This window comes from Cercospora kikuchii (assembly GCF_019650295.1).
Source record: "Cercospora kikuchii DNA, contig_00003, whole genome shotgun sequence".
Classification (NCBI taxonomy): Eukaryota; Fungi; Ascomycota; class Dothideomycetes; order Mycosphaerellales; family Mycosphaerellaceae; genus Cercospora; species Cercospora kikuchii.
Window position 1 is genome coordinate 298720 of NW_025408584.1, and position 17085 is coordinate 315804.

The 17085-nt window shown below is 53.2% G+C and overlaps 9 protein-coding genes across 9 annotated transcripts; 4 read left to right on the forward strand and 5 right to left on the reverse strand.

The window, feature by feature from the left end:
* Positions 1-544: 544 nt before the first annotated feature.
* Positions 545-1147, forward strand: CKM354_000450400 (uncharacterized protein; the record flags this gene model as incomplete). The annotated part of the gene is made up of 1 exon (XM_044799742.1): positions 545-1147. One exon carries the CDS (start codon positions 545-547, stop codon positions 1145-1147), a length of 603 nt encoding a protein of 200 aa, XP_044655677.1.
* A 758-nt stretch (positions 1148-1905) lies between these two features.
* CKM354_000450500 (uncharacterized protein) lies at positions 1906-3577 on the reverse strand (the record flags this gene model as incomplete). Its single annotated transcript, XM_044799743.1, has 3 exons — positions 1906-2386; positions 2436-3328; positions 3410-3577. 3 exons carry the CDS (start codon positions 3575-3577, stop codon positions 1906-1908), a joined length of 1542 nt encoding a protein of 513 aa, XP_044655678.1.
* Positions 3578-3845: 268 nt separating this feature from the next.
* On the forward strand, positions 3846-4467 carry CKM354_000450600 (uncharacterized protein; the record flags this gene model as incomplete). The annotated part of the gene is made up of 2 exons (XM_044799744.1): positions 3846-4004; positions 4054-4467. The coding sequence occupies 2 exons, from the start codon at positions 3846-3848 to the stop codon at positions 4465-4467; spliced, it is 573 nt and encodes a 190-aa protein (XP_044655679.1).
* Positions 4468-4542: 75 nt separating this feature from the next.
* CKM354_000450700 (uncharacterized protein) lies at positions 4543-5454 on the forward strand (the record flags this gene model as incomplete). Its single annotated transcript, XM_044799745.1, has 1 exon — positions 4543-5454. The coding sequence occupies one exon, from the start codon at positions 4543-4545 to the stop codon at positions 5452-5454; it is 912 nt and encodes a 303-aa protein (XP_044655680.1).
* Positions 5455-5583: 129 nt separating this feature from the next.
* On the reverse strand, positions 5584-6644 carry CKM354_000450800 (uncharacterized protein; the record flags this gene model as incomplete). The annotated part of the gene is made up of 2 exons (XM_044799746.1): positions 5584-6375; positions 6459-6644. 2 exons carry the CDS (start codon positions 6642-6644, stop codon positions 5584-5586), a joined length of 978 nt encoding a protein of 325 aa, XP_044655681.1.
* A 235-nt stretch (positions 6645-6879) lies between these two features.
* On the forward strand, positions 6880-7557 carry CKM354_000450900 (uncharacterized protein; the record flags this gene model as incomplete). Its single annotated transcript, XM_044799747.1, has 4 exons — positions 6880-6882; positions 6935-7037; positions 7142-7272; positions 7366-7557. 4 exons carry the CDS (start codon positions 6880-6882, stop codon positions 7555-7557), a joined length of 429 nt encoding a protein of 142 aa, XP_044655682.1.
* A 1086-nt stretch (positions 7558-8643) lies between these two features.
* CKM354_000451000 (uncharacterized protein) lies at positions 8644-9528 on the reverse strand (the record flags this gene model as incomplete). Its single annotated transcript, XM_044799748.1, has 3 exons — positions 8644-8873; positions 9031-9306; positions 9405-9528. The coding sequence occupies 3 exons, from the start codon at positions 9526-9528 to the stop codon at positions 8644-8646; spliced, it is 630 nt and encodes a 209-aa protein (XP_044655683.1).
* A 4671-nt stretch (positions 9529-14199) lies between these two features.
* On the reverse strand, positions 14200-15017 carry CKM354_000451100 (uncharacterized protein; the record flags this gene model as incomplete). Its single annotated transcript, XM_044799749.1, has 7 exons — positions 14200-14332; positions 14390-14429; positions 14522-14590; positions 14655-14669; positions 14741-14784; positions 14849-14923; positions 14998-15017. 7 exons carry the CDS (start codon positions 15015-15017, stop codon positions 14200-14202), a joined length of 396 nt encoding a protein of 131 aa, XP_044655684.1.
* Positions 15018-15398: 381 nt separating this feature from the next.
* Positions 15399-16782, reverse strand: CKM354_000451200 (uncharacterized protein; the record flags this gene model as incomplete). The annotated part of the gene is made up of 5 exons (XM_044799750.1): positions 15399-16127; positions 16178-16281; positions 16341-16444; positions 16558-16692; positions 16760-16782. 5 exons carry the CDS (start codon positions 16780-16782, stop codon positions 15399-15401), a joined length of 1095 nt encoding a protein of 364 aa, XP_044655685.1.
* Positions 16783-17085: the final 303 nt, after the last annotated feature.

Genomic DNA, 17085 nt, shown 5'->3' on the forward strand with positions numbered 1-17085 from the left:
TCCACAGTGAGCGGCACTGCAAGTGATCGAAAAGGCTCGGCTGTTGAGAGTTGTGATGGCGGAGTTGGCTGCCGGGCAGACTGTTGGGACGGGAACAGGTTGTAGAGAGTGAGCGGGAGACTGGGATGGGATGATCGACGTGGTTGACGCGAGTATTGACCGAGTCGTTGACGTGGCAAATGATGGTGGCCGGTTTGCAGACGCTGTGGAAGGCGGTAGCGACACAATTGATACTGGAGTAGATGCGCTGAGCGCTGCAGAGTTTGGTGTTGGAACTGGTATAATCGATTGCGAAGAGGACGCACCAGATGCGCTGATCGCTGCAGAGCCTGGCATTGCAGCTGGAACAGCCGCTTGTAAAGTGGAAGCAACAGTTGCGCCGGACTCCCCTGGGCCCAGTGTTGAAGTTGGAGGAGCTTGTTGCGGAGAGGAAGAAAGTGGTCCTGCAGCAGATGCGTTGACTGCCGTGGAGCCTGATAACGGAGCTGAATCGATCGATTGCGAATAGAGCCCAACTGCTATCGATGCGGATGCGCCGACCGCCATGGAGTTTGACAATGCAGCTGAACCGACCGATTGCGAAGAGGATGCAATTGGTATTAAAGCAGATGCGCCCACCGCTAGAGAACCTGATGTGGGAGCTGGGCCCGCCGGCTGCGAAGACGTTGTAGCAGGCACTAGAGCAGATAGGCTAGCCGCCGGAGAGTTTGATATCGAACCTGAAAGAGCTGTCTGCAACGACGACGCAAATGATACCGCGACAGGTACGCCAGTGGCCAGAGTGTCTGGAATCGAGACTGGACCGGCCACTTGCGAGGAAGATGCAATAACCGTCGAGCTCAATATTGCGGTCGGAGGGTCTGGAATCGAGACTGAAATGGCCGCTTGTGATGAGAACGCAGCAAGTACCGAGCTCGCTGCCACTGCCGTCAACGACTGTACCGTCGTCATAACCTGCACCTCACTTCCAATCCCAACAGTCGACACCTCAATCCCAAGCGGCGCGGTCGTCGCAGTGACAGCAAAACCACCAGGCTGTCCCATAAAAATGTATCCCTCAACTCTCATGAACGCCGTAAGTTCATCTTCCAAATCCCCCCAATCAGCCTCTGTCTTCCGTGAAGAAACCATGGATATCTTGCAATAGCATTCGCCATCAATGTGTGCGAATCCCAAACAATCCCAAGCAGAGGTCTCGCACCACATAGCACAGCCATTTATGGCGCACCTACTCCGTGGCGCATCAACGCCGAGTTCGGACAACATGGGAGAGAAGGGATAGTCGTAGATATTGCTGCCCCAGAATGTAGTCGGGATAGGGCAGGGAACGTCGGAGAATATACCAGTTGCTGGCTGACAAACGGGAACAGTGGGGAGATTGGTGCGAGGGACCTCAGACTGCTGGGCGGAGGTAGAACTGATCCATACCAACAGCAGAAGTATGTAATCCATATTGATGTTGGTATAGGAGGTGATGGCCTGCGCTAAGGGTGCCCAGGACGCTGCACGCCTTGGAGGTGGCGTTCTGGTCGAGCTGTAAGTACTGCGCAGTGAGTCCGTTCAAGCACGTGCATGTGCATGCATTCTTGCACTGTGCGTAACGTGAGAGCCGGGCTCGGCTGGCCGTGAGGAATTTATGCAAGGGATATGAGCTTGATTTGCCCGGCGAGGCCGATATGCTATGCGAGCACTGTGCCGATGCCGTCAGCGTATAACACCAGCTGTTTGCCGGGTAGCATCCCATAGTGTCGGTATAATAACCACTGAAGGGAATGGAAGGTTGGAGCAACATGTAGCATACCGAAATTGATGAATGCCTGTGATACCGTCAGTCTCCATAGAGATGAATCTTGGCTACAGCACACAAGACCATGGCTTCAGGGAATATCATCCTGTGTTTTCAATCTATCTCGGAGTCCAAGAAGGCATCATCTCCATCGGACGCTGTCTCAAACGCCGCTGGCCGGAGATGAAAAAGCAGAGCGCATACGCTACCACAAAGCAATACAACAATATTGTCCAATTCATATCTGCGGCGTTTGAACTGTGCATAGTAGGCCAGAAAGACCAGAAGAATGCCCAGACTGAGTACAGCACTGCGATAGCGTTGATCCAGATGCCGGCTCTGCCAAGTGACCAGCTAGCGCGCGGAATGCCGTCTCCTCGAAGACGTCTGCGGATCAGGCTCCCAATCACGATGATGTAGGTTGTCATCAACGTTGCGACTGTCAGTCCCATCATAGTATTGAGCGGTGCGGTCGTTGCGATGGTGGCAAGGATTAGGACGAGGGCGAAGAATACGCTCGAATAGATGGCATTGAGGGGCACTTGCAGTCTTGCGTCGACTCTTCCGAACCACGGTGCCGAATAGAATGCTCTGTCTCGCCTGTACACCGTCAGCGTTGTAGTATAAAGCGCTCGCTGTCAGAACTGACCCAAACGCGAAGAGGTGGCGAGACGTCGTCACCATAGTGCTGACAGCAATCATAAAGAGTAGAGACATGACCACGACCAAGAAGCCGGTGGTGGCCGCGGCAGACTGAAGCGCCATTGATAGGACCGAGGCGAAGGGAACGATGGCTTCTGCCGTTACTTCGAGATCTGACACGTTGAATGCGTAGGTGAGCAGTAGCAGAAGAGTGCCTGGAAGGTTCGCAAGATAGCTCCATAGCATGCATCTTGGGAGTACAGTCTCCGGCTCCTCGACCTCTTCTGAGATGTGTACCGTGGCCTCACTTCCTAGGACTGTGAAGAAAGCGGGAATTTGTCCTACTAACACCCCAAGGACTGGAGACGGCCAGCCCCCGCCATTGTCCGTGCAGTTAAAGAACACGTCTGCGACAGATTGCTTCGGCGCGAGGACCCAGAGGGACACGACAATGGGCACCAGAGCGTAGACATGGCAGATGGCAAACAACCCCTCGGCAACCGAGAGATGACTGGCTGCAAGGGCGTTGAATGCTGACACAACGATAACAATTCCGAAAGTGAGGAGATTTCGCTGCCAACGTGCCGGAGAAAAGTCGTCGTGATTGATCTCGACAAGAGCCAGAACGACGCCGGCCAAGATGTGGCATATTGCAGTGAGTCTTGCCTGCCATCCGATCGAGCAGAGTGAGCCGGTGAAGTACGAGAGCACTTGCTGATATCGGGGAGGAGCAAAAGCTGAAGCCCAGCGATACTGTCCCCCTGTGGGCACCATGGAGCTGATCTCTGCTAGAGAAAGCACAATGAACAACTGGCCGATGTGCGCGAAGATGGTAGACCATACAAGACCAGGCAGGCCACCATTGAAGAGGATATTGGAGTTGCCAGAAAGGAGCACTTCCTAGGTGCCGGTAACTAGAGATGTGAAGCCGATCGTAGAAACCAGGCGAAAGCTGCGTTGCATTTCCCGCTTGCGACTGACGGGTTCAACGGGGCGGAAGTCCATGGAGAGGCGCGCAGGACGACGTTTGGTAGAGAAGATGAACTCATCGCTGCTTGGAGTATCTTGTCTTCGTGGCTTGAGGAAGTCGCTGTCGTGGGCGATCGGAAGATGAGGGCGCAGTGTAAGAGTTGACGATGCTGGTTGCATGGTGAAGTATGCGTGTATAGGGGTGATGTCGATGAGGGAGGAAGAGTAAGTGATTTCAGAACTGTCTGGGAACAGCTGAATCCCACAATTGCCGCGTCTTCGTGACTTCCCGCAACGCGAACAGAGCGCTGCTGCCTCTTCGGCTTCGATGGCGACCGGGCGGTGGCAGACTCGGCATCTCCACGCACTGCATCCACGTTCTTCTTCCCGTGCAGACGCCTACACTCTGGCCGAGAACACGCATCTGCCTTGAGCGCGATGCGTCTCCATGTCCGGACTCGACATTCCTAGCGCAGCCGCATACATCTCCATCACCTGTTCCGTGGCGATTGTCTGGACCACCTTTACCTTCCTCATCCGCACCTTTCTTCGCACCAAGGTCAACGGACCCTTTGGCCGTGACGATACTGCATGTTTGGCTGCGACTGTAAGTGACTTTTGAACCTGACATGCGCTGGGAGTACTAAATCCAGCAGATTCTCGGCGTTGCGCAATCCATCACGACGCTTGTGGCGATCCACTATGGCCTGGGATATCACGCTTATGCCCTCTCCATGTTCAGCTTCGACCGCGTGTTCCTTTGCACCTGGATTGCGGAGCAGCTGTACATTCTCTCCGAAGGAGCTGCGCTGCTTTCGATTTCTTTCTTGATACAGCGGATCACTCTGTTGCGAAAACACCACCGAATCTGCTTCACAGTCGCTTACCTGATAGTGATCTGGGCTCTATCTTCCTGGCTCCTTCACATATTCAAATGCCCCTTGCCTCGACCATGGGATATTCTAAATGCCGACAAGTGCCTGGATCGTGTTGCGGTCCGGCTAAGCATTACGATCTCCGCAGCGCTCCTGGAGGTGACGAATGTCGCGATCGCGATATACGTCGTTTAGAATGTGCAAATGTCGCGGCGACCCAAGATTGCAGTCATGATAGCTTTCCTATTGCGGCTCCTAGTTCTTCCAACGATGTTTCTGCGGTTCAATTTCTTCGCCAGTGTGGTACACGAGGATGATGAGACTTACGTCCGAAAAGATGTGACGATCATCACTCAGGTTGCAATGCATTTGAGCATCATTTTGGCCACAGTCCCGTGTGCGAAGCCCTTCTTCGTAATTTTCGAAGGCGGGGTTTTCCGGTCTCCGAATGATCAGCACAGCAGGAAGACCTTGTCAACGCTCAGCAGCGGATGGAGGACACGAACTGGAGATGGGCACCGCTCAGATTCCAACGCGGCCTTGGAAAGGGCAGAGCGAGCTGCTGCGCGTCCGACTTGGGATCGACGAAACACGTTCGCTAGACCGAGCATAACAGCATTTGAGCATCCTGAGAGGGCTCCGACGTTGAAGAGGTCAAGGAAAACAGTATCCATGAAGCTTCCTCCGTTAGCCTGGAACCGGAGGAAGACGTTCGCAAGGGGAGCGGGAACTCCGCCACTGAACGCGTCGCAATATCACAAGCCATCGACATCGAGCAAGTCCGATCCTTGGTCCAAGTCCTCCAGCAGTCACAGCTCGTACATGGCCTTGCGGCGGTATGCTTCCCAGGAGTCGTCAAGGCCAAGCTACCAGAATCGAGGGGAGAGTTACAACTCCGAACGGACGATTAGCCAGGAAAGCCAACGCACCAGGAACATTATGGCACCTATCCTGCGTCCGGACCAAGGGGAGACAACTACCATTATCGCGCATGATCCAGATGCTTCAAGGAGGGCGATGCTGGTCACCACCAGCGATCGCGAGGGCGTGCATGAAGAACGAGCAAGTGGAGTCATTGAGCTGAGGACGGAAGTGGTCGTCACCTATGAAGATGCCGAGCATTCGAAGCCACAGCACAAGAACTCTGTAGGACCAAAAGAGCGGAGACCTGTTGGATCGTAAAGTCTTGAACGTCTGACAAGTGTTTATACGTACGTATCACATGTACAGGATGTCTCATTTCGCGAGCGATTTGCTCACAGCGCTCTCATTACTTCACTCATGGTCCATACTGACCGCCTGTCTTCATGTTCATGTATCCTTGTCGCTTCCAGCATCGTCGTCCTCTCCTTCCACCTGCACCCTCTTGCCTTCAACACCCTTCTCCACCTCTGCAACCAGACTCTCCATATACTCTTTATCCTTACCCACCAATGTCACAGTATTTCGACTCTTACCCCATCTTGGATAACTTCCCACCTTGATTCCCTTGCTCTCCACCTTTTGTGACAGCTCTGTCAAATACTCCGCCACTGCACTCTCTGCCAATGGCGTCGAGAACAATATCCTATGCACTCCTTTCCCTTCAGGATCCACCAATCGAGGCAAAATTCTCGGCTTCAACCCTTGCAATAACTTCTCAAACAACCTCGGAATCCCAGGCAAAATATGCACATTCCCATTAACAACCGAAATCGGAACCCAAAGATCCTCCGCCGTAAAAACCACCTGATCCTCATCCGGAAGACTCTTATCATACGGCAACTGTATCATCCTCAATTTCGCCCTTCGCGCAGGAGAATCCACATCCCAGCTAAAATCCTTCTGACTCGGATGCGGGCGTGATAAAGCTTTCATTTTCGTGTAAGCTTCTTCGTGGAGGACTAAGGGAAGATCGAAAGCTTTGGCGATGGAGGCATAAGTTATATCGTCGTGGGTGGGGCCGATTCCACCGGATGTGACGACGAAGTCGTAGTTGTGGGACATGCGGCGGGCGGCTTCGACGATTTCGGATTCATCGTCGGCGATGACTTCGACGCGTTTGAGGGCTATGCCGAGGGAGAAGCAGAATTTGGCGAAGTAGGCGGAGTTGGTGTCGACGGTCTTCACGAGGGCTGGGTTTAGCGGGGGGTCTTTTCAGCTTTGGGTCGAGGCTGGTTTGTTGATATGGAGGAGGAGAGACCGACCTTGCCGCCGAGGACTTCATCGCCTATGATGAGGCATGCTGCTGTGTGGATTTGTCGTTTGCTTCGTTCGGCTGCCATTGTGCGTGACGTCAAGATGGAGGTTGTCGTTCGAGCTGCGGAGTTGTGGAGGTAGTTGGGAAGTGGACGCGAAAGATGGCGAGCGAGTTGATTCACTCGAGAGAACATGGATGAGGAGAGGGGCCAATGGCAGAACTGTGAAATGAAGGAAAGGAGAGCGACATTGCGAGAGGAAGGTCCAAAGTGATGTTGTCACTGTTTACGGGTTTAACGTGGGGTCGATCTTCGAGCCTCACTCACGCCCACCTGCATCGACTAGGATGACCTGACCTGCCTTCAGCCCACCTTCACACCTGCAGCCTTCCACTGAACGCTATTCGAAAATAACAACTCCGCCGTCATAATGGTAAGCTCGCACCCACGGCGTCCTGATGCACGCATTCTAACTTACTCCACAGTCCTCCGAATCACGCCTCTACACTATCTCAACCGAGACCAAGGACAAACTACGCAAATTCCGCCTGGGGACATCTCGCGCCAAAGATCCTCAAGCAGTAATATGTGCGTCCTGACTCCCTCCTCAAACAAGTCCCCCGAAGAATGGCAACCCGTCCTCAACAGCTCAGCTATGCGACAACATCACTAACAATCCCCCCCGCCAGAAGACCACATCAACAAATCCAACATGGAAATCTGCCCCGAAGACACCCAAGTCTACACAAACATGCAAGAACTCGCCGACGAGCTACCCGATAACACTCCACGATATATCTTGCTGAGTTATCCTCTGACACTTGTACGTCTCATCCCCCCAAAACCTACCTAACCTCAATCCTCCTTCTCCTTCTCTCAGCCTGTTCAGCTCCGCTCCCATGCTAACTTTCTATAGTCCTCCGGCCGCCTCTCAGTCCCCTACGTCCTAATAAACTACCTCCCACCAACCTGCAGCGCTGAAAACCGCATGCTGTACGCCGGAGCGAAAGAGTTGATTCGAAGTACTTCGGAAGCGGGGAGGTTGATTGAGATTGATTCGGCGGAGGATTTGGAGGGGATAGAAGAGGTGTTGAAGGGGGAGGACTAAGAAGAAAGGACATATGATGTTACGACTTGAGGTGGTATGTGAATTCAGTGACACAAGCCAGTATGAGGTTTGAGGAAGATGGAAGTAGGAATGCACATGGCCAGGATGAGTTTCGGGCTCGGCGTACGAATGGAGGAAATGCATACTGTAGCGTTACAGAAGCGACGTCACGCCGTGAATTGCGTATGTCGTTTTTTGAATATGAGCAGGGAGACATAGATGTCGGAATGAGCGGCGCAGCTATGAATGAAGTGAAACGAAGCGTGAGTCTTTCAATCTTCGCCTGGCGAATTCGTTGTACAGCATCTATTCGGCGCTAGCCTCGCCACATGGGGTGAATCAAGCACATCGACTTCATAAATCGCACATACAGTGTTTGCAGAGACAATCGAGTTTCACGTCAAAGAAAGTAAATCAACGAAAGAAGTAGGTCAAAGCTCACTGTTGACCATGCAATCTGTGTATAAAAATGTTGCGTCTGTGCATAGTAGTAGAAGGAAAGAAGTCTTTGGTTGAATAAGATACTAATGCGCCAAATTGCGTGGTGGGCCTGTCGTCCTGTTGTAATGCTGCAATCGTTGTTTGGAAGAAAGGATGATTTTGTCTCATGCATTACAAGGACCATAAAAGAAGACGTATGAAGATGGTTAATGAGAGGCTCTTTTTGTGGTTCTTTCGCGATGAGGGAAGTGATTGTTTTCCTGGCGTTGTGCCTTTCGTTGAATGATTGCGGCCCTGGGGTATGTGGTAAAAAGTCGTAAGCAGCAAGCAGCAGAACCTTGTCCATCTGCTGTTCCCGCTGCTCCGGTAGTTGTCTTTTGGTAGAATGGCCTTGTCATGATTGCACACGCGCCGGAATCCATGCCTCTGCCGCGCGCACTCGGTGTTTGCAGGGCGTCTCATTGTCGCCCCTCTTTCTCTGCTCCTTGAGGTACCCAATGCTGCAGTTCTCGATTCGTCTTGTCTTTTCCCAGTTCCGGTCATCCCCGTCCCCCGCTTATGCACGATACTGTCGCTGTGTGAATATCGCATCGCATATTGCAGCACACTCCACATCCCTCGTGTTTCAGGCACGAACGGCGCAGTCTACATGACTGTGCATTTCCCACAGCACCCAGCGTCTTGTTCTTGATCCACTTGAAACTCATCCTTGGGCTTGCTGCCCGAACCACCGCCACCGGGGTATCCCGACATGTCCTTGTTGTATTTCCTGATTTCGCGCACGATGTCGTAAAAGGCATTCTCCACATTGATCCTCGACTTGGCCGATGTCTCGATGAATTTGCAGCCGAACTGTCGTGCGAGTTGTCTGCCCTCTGTGGTTGGATGCAAGGTTAGCAAATATTCCGCATTGTGCATACTTGTATGCAGGTACACCATGTTTCACCACGTGCCCGTGCATAGCGCTGTCGTGCAATTGTCTATTGCTCTGCCGGAATACGCCAAAGAAAAAGAAATGGCGGCAATGCATACCTTCTGTGCTCACTTGTCGCTCGTGCTCCAGATCGCACTTGTTGCCCACGACGATGATGGGAAAGTAGTCCTTGTCCTTGACGCGCAATATTTGTTGCTGGAAAGTCACAATCTCTTCAAAGCTCTGCCGTGATGTGATGCTGTAGACCAGTAGGAATCCCTCTCCTGTCCGCATGTATTGTTCGCGCATGGCCGAGTATTCCTCCTGTCCGGCGGTATCGAGCACATCGAGGAGGGCGACTTCATCGTCGATCACGCATTGCTTGCGGTAGGAGTCTGTCAGACCGCAGGTGTCAGTGTATGGAGCTCAATGGCAGTGCGCAGTGCCTGGTCGGTGAGGTGGTGTCCACGGCGGCTGGACGGGGGCGAGATACCTTCAATGGTCGGGTCATACTCGTCGACGAAATGCGATTGGATGAGTTGGATGGTCAGACAGGACTTTCCCACACCTCCTCCACCGACTACCACCAGCTTGTATTCCCGGAGGAACTGCGACATGACTGTCAGTAGGCTGCACAGGGCCGAGCTTGGCGGCGCTGCGTAGGGAGCACAGAGAGGCGGCGCGTGCGAACGGGGTAACGGAGGGTAGCTGGAAGGGATGCAGCAGCAGTGGGAGAGAGTGGAGTGCGGCGTACTTTGGATGCCATCTCGAAGGAGCAGAAGCAGCAGGCGGCGTTAGGTGCCTTAGTCGTGCGCTATGCAGCGGCGGGATTTGAGTCGCGGGAAGCCGGTACCGTGGCGACGCAGATAGTTTGTGCAGTGAGCGGTCGGGGGGATCCAAGAAGCACGAGATGCGCCTTCGGCTCGGCGAGCAGCTGCAATGTGATGACGCCGATCGCCAGGCGAGGGAACGTGTGGGTGTGATGAGAGGAGCGGCCAGCCAGCCAGCGGAGCGGGACGCCGGTCAACGCGCGAGTCGTCACGTTCAGTTTGCAGCGGGTGCGGAATGGCGACGATGACAGCAACGGCGAGGCGTGCGCGGCGACGGTGCGGTGGTGGAGGACAACGAGGTGGCCGGCGGAGGACAGCGACAGCGCGACAGGAATGCGTGCGTGCCGTGCTACACCCAGCAAAATCGCCCAAGCGCCGTCAATGCAGGTGCTTGGTGAGTTCTGGCGTCGTTCTAGCGAACCCACCGTGCTTGTTCAATCAAATTGTCGAACCTCACCACCCAACCTGTTCATCTACTCCTCCCAGCTAGCTCTGTCCTCGTTATTGTCGCCTGCCGTTCCCTTTTTCGCGCGTCTACTCTACGCCAGACATCATCTCGCTGCCTCTTCCATCGGGACAATGACCTCCAGCTCCAGTCTCCTCCAAGGCGCCCTCCGATGATTTCATCACCACATGTCTGACGGCGCGCGCGAAAAGCCTCCGCCGTTCCAGAGCAGACATGATCGACAGCGCTACCGGCTTGTATTTTCCACGAACAGACACTTTCCGACTCCATATGCACAAGCTGCTCTCCTGCTCGTCGAATAGCGCCTGGCTGCCCACTGCACCCCCTCGCCATGCCCTGTACGACTGAATAGAGCGCCCGCCGCCAGCCAATCGACTGCAACGACGCGCTTGCATGCACGACACTGCGCGCGCTGATGAGACAACTGTTCCAACCGCGTGAAGCTATAGCACCTGCTCTCCGACCTATATCACCGGTGTCGGCTCTCAATGGCGTAGTGGGCAAGAGACTTTGGCTGCATGGTCGATGCCCTCCCCGATCGCAGCCACACCAGCCTCTGACTCGGACAGCCGAGCTTGCAATGCACTCACGCACGCTTGACGCCTCGGATTTCTGCTGGTTCATGGGCATCGATTCCACTGACGCCAACCACTGACCTGCAGCTGCCATTGCAACTCAAAATTCTGTGCTCTGAACCTGAGGTTCATCTTGCGAGATCACATGACACTTTGCCGATGCGTAGCTGCCCGACGTTGACAGACAGCTGCCAGCACAACTGCTGCCCCCCAGGCACAACATTTTCCCCACGAGGCCATAGCTTCTGCGATAGCGTCCACGGCTGCAAGTCGGATCACGGACCGTCACTCTACACCATGTGGTGCACATGGCCCCCTGCAGCCGGACAAAAAATGCATGCATGCAGACACGAACCACAGGAGCCGGCATGGACCAGATCTCAATCATTTGCTACCTTGATTGCCTATGGCTTGGTCGCTTACCAGCCTCCTCTCCAGAAATGCATGATGGACAAGTTGCCACTGTTGGTAGACCATGCGTTTCACTGCAGGCGAGGGTGTGGTCGGATGAGATCCCAGTGGACGATCGAGGGGTTCGCCGCAGACGACGGGTACGAGAGCTTCGCGGATGCCATCCAGGCGAATGGTTCTGCATGTGAAGGATTGCGAACCCCCGAACTGCCATCTATGCTGGTCTGCAGAAGCGAGACCAATACGCCACCAACACGTGCAGGGTCGCTAACAAGATCAAATGGCCGCACGACAATCCGCACACACGGAATTCTTTGGATTCAGAAATCAATACTGATCCTGACAATCAAGATGCGCGCCCACAGGCAGAGCGACAATCTCTCACTAGAACCACCGATGCTTATACAGAGCCCGTTGAGATATCAATGGTTTTCGGTCGAAATTTGCGCTTTGTCCAGCACTCCAACGTTGTCTCGGTGGTGCCCCATTGCTGGAGCTCCACTCATATCGGAGCAGAGACGGTCGTGAGCAGAATAATTTGAGCCTCGCCCACCTGGAACTGCGCACCACGCTGTCGTCTGGCATGCTTCATCACTGCTCAATGCGATTCGCTTTGAGCGGACTATTTCTGCAGAAAATATGGACATGCTACGATGTAGAATGTCGGCCTCCAAGCCTACACCGATTGCACCTTTCTACAGGCGACCACTCGACGCAAATATCTTGAGATTCCAGACTTCATGCCGAGCTTGGTCGCGGATCAGCTCTTCGTCATGAGATGCGGCACGCAAGCCTTAAGACATCTGTATCATAAGCAATGACAGCTCACATCTTGAGACCCTCCATGGCGCAATATTCTGATCAATGTCTTGTGAAGAGCCTTATAGACATCCATTGACTCGATATAGGTGCACTGCCAAGCTCTTCGCTCGACGGGTGTGGCTGCCTGGTGCAATCACCACAATACAATGGGGCAACTTCGCGTGTCTTTCAGGCTTCTTCGCACGAGCGTTCAGTCCCGGATTTGCTACAGGCAGCACGAGGTTTACCTAGTCCGTGGGCATCGCCGGAAACTGCAAGACATTACACAAGCTCAATGTACCGCGTCCGACAAGTGAAGCCCGCAGACCTCACAAGCAGTGTTCCTACACGCGTCAAACATGCCGTAAGGCAACGCGAGATTGATAGGTTCAATGCATCAATCATTTGTCCCAGATGCGCTGCTCTGCAATGGCTTCCAGACGACATTTTGTTCATCATTCTTGAGTTCGTGAACTGCGAGAGCAAGAAACATCTTTCCGATGCCAATCAATATCGGCCGGGTCGGAAAGACGTGCAACACTTATCCATGGTCAACAAGCGTTTTCGACATTTTATCACACCTCATCTCTTTCGGCGCGTATCGTCTCGGCGAGACTGGACAACACAGAAGTTTACCCAGGCGATCAAGGCGCTCCAACACTCCAACATCGCGCCTTACATTCAACATATCCGCATTGACGTCTCTTTCCCCCAAACCCTACGGAACAACAACACATACTCCGATATTGCATCCCTCGGACCTCTAATTCCCAGAGTACTCTCAAAACTACCGCACCTCTCCACCCTCACATTAGAAACCGCCCTCGACACCGCAGCCACACTCCGCACCTCCATCCTAAAAACCAACATACCCATCCTCCATACAATCACCCACCTAAAAATCAACCTCGAACTAGACTGTCTCCTCCCCTTCTGCCCACAACTCACCCACCTCGACCTCCAAAACCTCCGCTCAGACGACGAAATTTCCCCCTTATTCCCTTACAGATCCAGCGAACAACTCCTCTACATCTTCCTCACAAGATCCTCGCCCCACCTCCACAAACTCCAACATTTCAGTCTCGCGACATATTGGAATGAAATGTTACTTCGGAGAGTTTTGGGTACGATGCCGAATTTGAGAAGTTTGGGGATGTATGATCAGTGGTATCGGGAGAAATTCTCGAAAGTTTTGGAGATTTTGAAGGAGTTTGGGGGAAAGAAGTTGAAGAGGTTGGGGGTGATTAGTGCGTTGAGACTTGAGGGGTTTATTGAGCCTGTGAAGGGCGCGACGACGGGGTGTGTGGAGCATGATGGGATGTATGGGTGTCATAAGGCGCAGGCGGCGATGGTGATGGTCTTTAGGGAGTTGCGGGGGGTGGAGGAGGTGAGGATTGGGGATGATTTTCGGGCTCGCTGTGTTGCTGGTGGGGGAAGGGAACGGGTACTTCAGTGGGAGACTGGAGTGTGGGTCGGTGAGAAGTGGGTTAGGACTGAAGCGGAATATGAGCTGAGGATTCCGCCTTGGGGAAGCTTGATTTATGGGATGGGATGTGGGCATTGGGAGGGAATGGAGCCGACTAGAGGGCGATATGTTATGAGGGAGAGTGATGACGCCGACTGAAGTCTAGTGTTAGACAGTGTGGATATGTGAGAAACAAGACGTCTCCGCAGGGCCACACATTCTCACTGCCAGGAAACAATCTCGCGCTTCAATTTCTCCCGTAGTCCGGTGGTGGTTCGCAGTGCGTCGGGTGCAATTTTTCGGTATGTCGAGCGAGCTCACGAATTGGAGCTCTCTGATCTCGCTTTGCATTTCTGAGTCGTTTGGGCTCCTTGGGTCATCCGTCGATGCCTGGGCAGCAATCGGAGTTTCTCCTAGCATGAAGAGCATCACCTGGGTCTTCGAGATGCACTGCATTCCCTCAACATCGATTCTTTTCGTCCACTGTGCTTTCACATTCATGTCCACTACGAAGCTCTTGAATACCGCACCACGGAACGCCTCGCTGCGGAACCATTGTGACCAGCTGATACAGTATGTTACAAGCCGACCTGGCCACACCCACTCATGCTCATTAGATCGTCGTCTCTTCACCACCATCCCTGTCCTCTCCGCGCGTCCTCTTTTCATCTGCTCAGCCTCTTTCACCCTCTTTATCGTCTGACTTCTCCAGGCTTCAGATCTCACTGATTCCCACGCTCTTAGACCTGCTCGGCGCCCCATCCAGCATCCGCATCCCTCATATTTGCAGGTGGTTCGATGCTTGGTGTGAACTCCAGCACGACGTACGCAATACCGACGAAGACGACAAGCGCACCGCTGAGGTATTTCCACCTAGATTGATTGTTAGAACAGTGCTGTCAGCACAAGAGGAGAATGCGCTCAACGCACCAGTTGTCGCCCATTTGGATACAACCGAAGAAGATGTAGACTGTGCGAATACGTTAGTGCTTGCTCTTCACCTTTCCGATAGTATGCGGCGCAATAGCGAAATCAGCGTCTGGCGTGGTGTCTGTCACTTACAAACTCCACGACCGATGAACGAGAACATAAAGGAACCATATCGTGCGATCTGAGGTGGGATCTGGAATTCTGCGCGGGAGCAGTCAGTATCGTTTGTCGCCGGAAGTTCTGCCTCGCGCGGATCGTATCGTACCAAGAGCAGCCGTTGCTGTAAGAAAAGAGCAGTGTCAGCAATCCGAAGCCTTTGATGTCGCAACTCATGTGGTTTCTCAATCTTACCCAATCCAAACACCCAGCAGTATACAGCGATAATGACTCCTTGCCTATCCCATCGCATAAGTTTCCCGTCTTTCTCGCGTGAAAGTCGAATGCGCAAAGTCGTCTTACACCGTAATCGAAGGCCAGAATTGTCCAACACCTCCCAGAATGATCAAAACACCCACAGCCAAGTTCACAATTCGGCTATACAGTTTCCAGTCAGCAGTGTTCTTCTTCCAGGCAGCTGGATTCTGCGCCAGTGGTTCGAGTGGACTGACAAGATATCTGAGAAGTCCATCTTTGCGCGGTCGTCGGAGTGGAAGGCACTGATGGCGGTGTTGAAGGTGCGCGACAGGAGATCTGAGGAAGTTGAGCGGTGAGAGAGAGGAAGATGAGGTTGTTGTATTCGGTGGATTCGGGTGTTTTGTTGAAGTCTGGAAGCGGAACTCTCCTGGCTGGCTGAAGCACAGCTGGAGCTTCGTGCTGGTTGGGCCGTGCCACCACGCGAGAGACGTCACATCTGCACTGCCACGAAGCGAGCGAACCACGCGCCGGATCTTGATTCCGTACACAACGACATTATGCCATAAATTTTTAGGATTCAACTACTGCATCACCGCAGCGGAGGAAACGGTCTTGAGAGGAAGTTGATGGCACGATACATCTCACATGTCTCTGTCTACAACCTCGCCTTCGTCTTCAAAGCCTCCTCAGCCAATTTCACAGCAGCCTCTGCTACTCCATACGACGACTGATATCCATACCCGCCGTGGCCGTAGTTGTGCACGATTGTGACCTTTTGCCCACCTGGACCAGACAACACTTCCTTCTCAACACGAATACCGCCCTCCCGCATAGGCCTCAAACCAACACCATGTCTGACCACACTCAGAGCCTCAATTCCCGCTCCTTTTGGAACCAAACCAGGACATAGTCCTATGGCACGCTTCATAATTCTTGTCGCAAGGTTTGGATCTGGTTGACTCTCCCATTGACCCACCTGCAGACATCCACCAAGTACTGTGCCGCCACCAGCGGCGCGTTGCATGATGTAGCACGCCTCATCATCGCCATCGTCTGTGCCGGACGTGGATGCCATGAAGCCTGGCTCATTTCGCACAAGCACGATTTGGCCTCTTGCAGGATACACCTTCTTGTCTTCGACGCCACCTAGTTTGAGTGATGAGAGGCCGGTGGCATTGATGATGAGATCAGCTGGTTTGCCAGAGTGGTGAAGATTCGCCGCCTCGGAAATGTGCTTCAAAATACCTCGCTTGACAACTGATCCACGCTTGAGGAGCTCGGACACGAGCCAAGGCAGGTATATGGCTGTGTTAATGCATACTGATGTGAAGACGGTGCCTCCATCCATGCCTTCTGGAAGCTCTGATTTTGACAGGACTCGGAACTGCCCATCCCATTAGCATTTCGACAACCTCGGAATGTGATGTGCTTCACCTTTGGCACCACATCACGAAACCATGCATCTTCTCGGACTAATTCTTTGAACCATTCCGCGATCGGCGTCCCAGCATCTTTTGCTCTTCGATACACGTACGAATCTGGCCTCAATCATCAGCATTTGCTCTTCTTCGCTCTCATCTCTGCATGTGATACTGACCTTGAAAATGCACTCCAGCTTCCGGGACATCTCTCGCAAGACGTTCGAGCTCCGGCCATGTCGCCTTCTCCCACGACTGGAAATCTGTGTTTGGCTTGCTTACACTGGGCAACAATTGATGAGCGGGTGTGTAATGTTTGTGCAGACTGATCGCATTCTCAACTGAGATCGAACCATGCAGCTATTGCTGCAATGCAATCGTGGAAACTGGACTCACGGCAAGTAATTCGCTCCTGCCCATGGTGAAGCATATTCGATGTCGTAGTCCCCAGGCATGTGCTTTGCGACAACCGTGACATGGTGACCTTTCTTTGCTAGTAGCAGGGCTGTGGTGAGGCCTGAGACGCCAGCACTATAACACAGTAATCAGTCGATGTTTCGAATATGTGATTTGGTAGCTTCTTGATAGCTTCACCTACCCAAGCACGACGATGTTCGACATTTTTGATCGCAGTCGAGATAGTGGTTGAGGTGCAGATGTAGCTATACCGAGCAAGAAACGATCACGTTCAAGATGTGTTTGTTAAGATAGTAATGAGATGGCGAGTATGATCAAGTATACAATGTAGCAGCCATCGCCAAAAGGCCGGCCCGGTATCGAATGTACAAGCGAGGAAGGTGGGTCCTTTCTCACGCCCTGCGCCTTGGCTGCCCGACGGCCGACGATAGGCGAAAGACTCCAAGCAACACACCGACTTGCATATGCCGCGACCACCTAATGCCTCGAACAAGCGCCAGCTATTCC